This window comes from Alexandromys fortis, unplaced genomic scaffold (genome assembly GCF_014885135.2).
Source record: "Alexandromys fortis isolate MF-2015 unplaced genomic scaffold, M_Fortis_MF-2015_v1.1 scaffold_111, whole genome shotgun sequence".
NCBI classification, from domain to species: domain Eukaryota; kingdom Metazoa; phylum Chordata; class Mammalia; order Rodentia; family Cricetidae; genus Alexandromys; species Alexandromys fortis.
The window spans coordinates 3,393,659-3,396,297 of NW_026067996.1; the positions used below are offsets into that span (position 1 = coordinate 3,393,659).

The window sequence follows — 2,639 nt, forward strand, 5'->3', positions numbered from 1 at the left end:
ACAAGTAGATAGCCAACTTTTCCAACATGATACTGTCTTTCTCTCCAATGAGTACTTTTAGCATCCATGTAAAATCAAGTGGTTGTAGGTATATGGATCCCCTACTCCGTTTCATTGATCTGTGTGTCCCTTTTTATAGCCATACTATGATGTTTTTATTACTAATGACACTGTAGTATAACTTGAAATCAGGTGTGATGACACCCCTAAAAATATTTTCATTGTTCAAGACTGTTTTGGCAATCTTGAATCTTTTATGCCTTCATACAAATTTTAAAGTCAGTTTTACAATTCTGTGAAAAACTTGCATTTGATTTGTTATGGGTATTTCACTGAATCTGTAGATTTCTTTTGAAAAGGGCATTTTTACATTCTTAATCTTGCCTATCAATCCACTAACATGTGAGATCTTTCTATTTTTTGGTGTCTTCTTCAATTTCTTTTTTTTTTTTTTTTGGTGTTTTAAAGTTTTCATTGCATAAGATTTTCACTTCTCTAGTTGAATTTATTCCAAGGTATTCTTGAGGCTATTCTGCATGGAATGTTTATTTGATACCTTTCTCTGTATATTTGTCTTCAGTATATAAGGAGGCTATTGATTTGACTGTATTGATTTTGTAACCTGTCACATTGCTGAAAGTATTTATCACCTCTGACCGTTTCCCATGGGAGTCTTTGGAATCCCTCATATAATTTTTTTTTTTTTTTTTGAAAAACCAACCCTCAAAAAAACCACTTTAATCACAAGCTAACAGCGCCAGGTGCAATGTCTGGGGACAGACTCTGGGTACAATGCTGTGTGGCAACCACACACTCACACGCGGCTCTGAGAAGGCCCCCAAGGGGGACTTACCTTCAGGGACTGAGCCAAAGGGGGGCCCCCCAGAATGGGGACCGGGACGCCCCATGGGGGAAGGCGCTACTTCTTGGCAAAAGAGATCTTCATGCCATTGTTCTGCGTGACCTTAAAGCCTTGCAGGGCATCTCGTGCTGCCCCAGCCTGCACTTCGTTGTCAAAATCCACAAAGGCAATGTCGTGCCGCCCGGGGACCAGACGCACCTCCTTGAAGCCAGGGAACTGGTTGAAAAGCATAGACAACATGAGCTCATTGGTCTCCTCAGGCAGGTTGGTGAGGAACAGGATGTGATTGGGTGGATTCTCGGAGAGAGGCTGGGCAGGCGGCATCTGTCCAGGCATGAGCTGCTGCGGGGGCATGGCCCCAAGGGGGATTTGGCCAGGAGCAAGGCCCGGTGGCGGGATCATGCCAGGTGGTGGCATGTAAGGAGGCTGGCCTGGCATATGGTGCATGATGCGGGGAGCCTCAGTCATGGGCGGCATACTCGGTACAGGCTGAACAGCGCCCACCACGGGGGCAGCTGCCCCACCCTGAACAGCCTTTTTGGCAGCTGGTGTCTCCTGGCTTTTGGGCTTCCTCTTCTCTCGTTTGCGGTCCCTTTCCACAAAGGTGCCCTTCATCTTGGCAATGATGTCCGAGTCAGTCTTGCCATACTGGATGCGCATGGGCTTGTCGTAGAAGGGGAACCCCTGCATGGAACGCAGGGCATTAGTGGCGCTGCTGACCTCCTTGAAGATGACAAAGGCCTGGCCCCTCATCTTCAGGCTCCGAGACACCAGAATATCCAGGATCTGGCCAAACTGGGAGAAGATGGCATACAGGGACTTCTTGAGCTCATCCTTCTTGATCTTCTCATTGAGATTGTTGATATAAATAGTGTGGTTGGGACGGGTCTCAGGAACTGCCATGGTGGGAGATGCTCACGGCTGAGCCGCCGCGCCTGCCAATGAAAGGAACACTTGGGTTCCCGCCTTAGTGATAATCCTCCTCCCTCATATAATTCTATCATCTGCAAATAAGGATACTTTGAATTCTTCCTTTCTTTTTTATATTAATTTTATTTCCATATCTTTTTCTTATTGTTCCAGTAAAATTTCAAGTACTACATTAAATAGAAAAGGCAAGAGTATATACTCTTATCTTGAAAGGTGCATGTGTGTGTGTGCGCATGTGTGTGTGTGTGTGTGTGTGTGATTTTGTTGATTTTGTAGTGTTTGGATTTTTTTGTCCTCTTTTTTTATATATATAACAAATGCCTTAGTATCTCTGTTTTTTTTTTTTCTCTCCTTTAGCCTCCTGGGTCCAATAATCAGTCTTCTGTATGGCTGGCTTAGTAGTCACAAATTCCTTTAGCCTGTTATTTACTATGTTGTTTTTCTTTCACCTTTAATTGTGATGGATAGTTTTGCCGGGTATAGTAAATTAGTTTGGCAGTTGTAGTCTTTCAGAATTTGAAATAAATCATTAAAAGACCATCTTGCTTTAAAGATTTTGATTGAGAATCCAGTAGATATTCTGATGGGTCTGCCTTTAAATGTGACTTGGTCTTTCTATCTTGCAGCTTTCAACATTCTTTCTTCCATAAGTTCAGTATTTTGACTATACTATGTCATGAGGAGTTTCTTTCCTGGTTCTATGAGTCTGATGTTCCATGCAGCCCTTATATCTGAATGGGTTTCAATTTCCTTGTCTTTGGGAGGTGTTTGTAGTGTTCAGGAGAGACTTGATTGCCATACAGTTATGGTTCTATTTTCCTTTGCTAGATTAACGTTCCAAGTACCA

General features: G+C 43.1%; 1 protein-coding gene across 1 annotated transcript; it reads right to left on the bottom strand.

Annotated features, from left to right (window-relative positions):
• Positions 1-883: 883 nt before the first annotated feature.
• LOC126512491 (U1 small nuclear ribonucleoprotein A-like) lies at positions 884-1,780 on the bottom strand. The gene has a single exon (XM_050160279.1). The coding sequence runs from the start codon at positions 1,763-1,765 to the stop codon at positions 920-922; it is 846 nt and encodes a 281-aa protein (XP_050016236.1). The 5' UTR covers positions 1,766-1,780; the 3' UTR covers positions 884-919.
• Between the last annotated feature and the right edge of the window lie 859 nt (positions 1,781-2,639).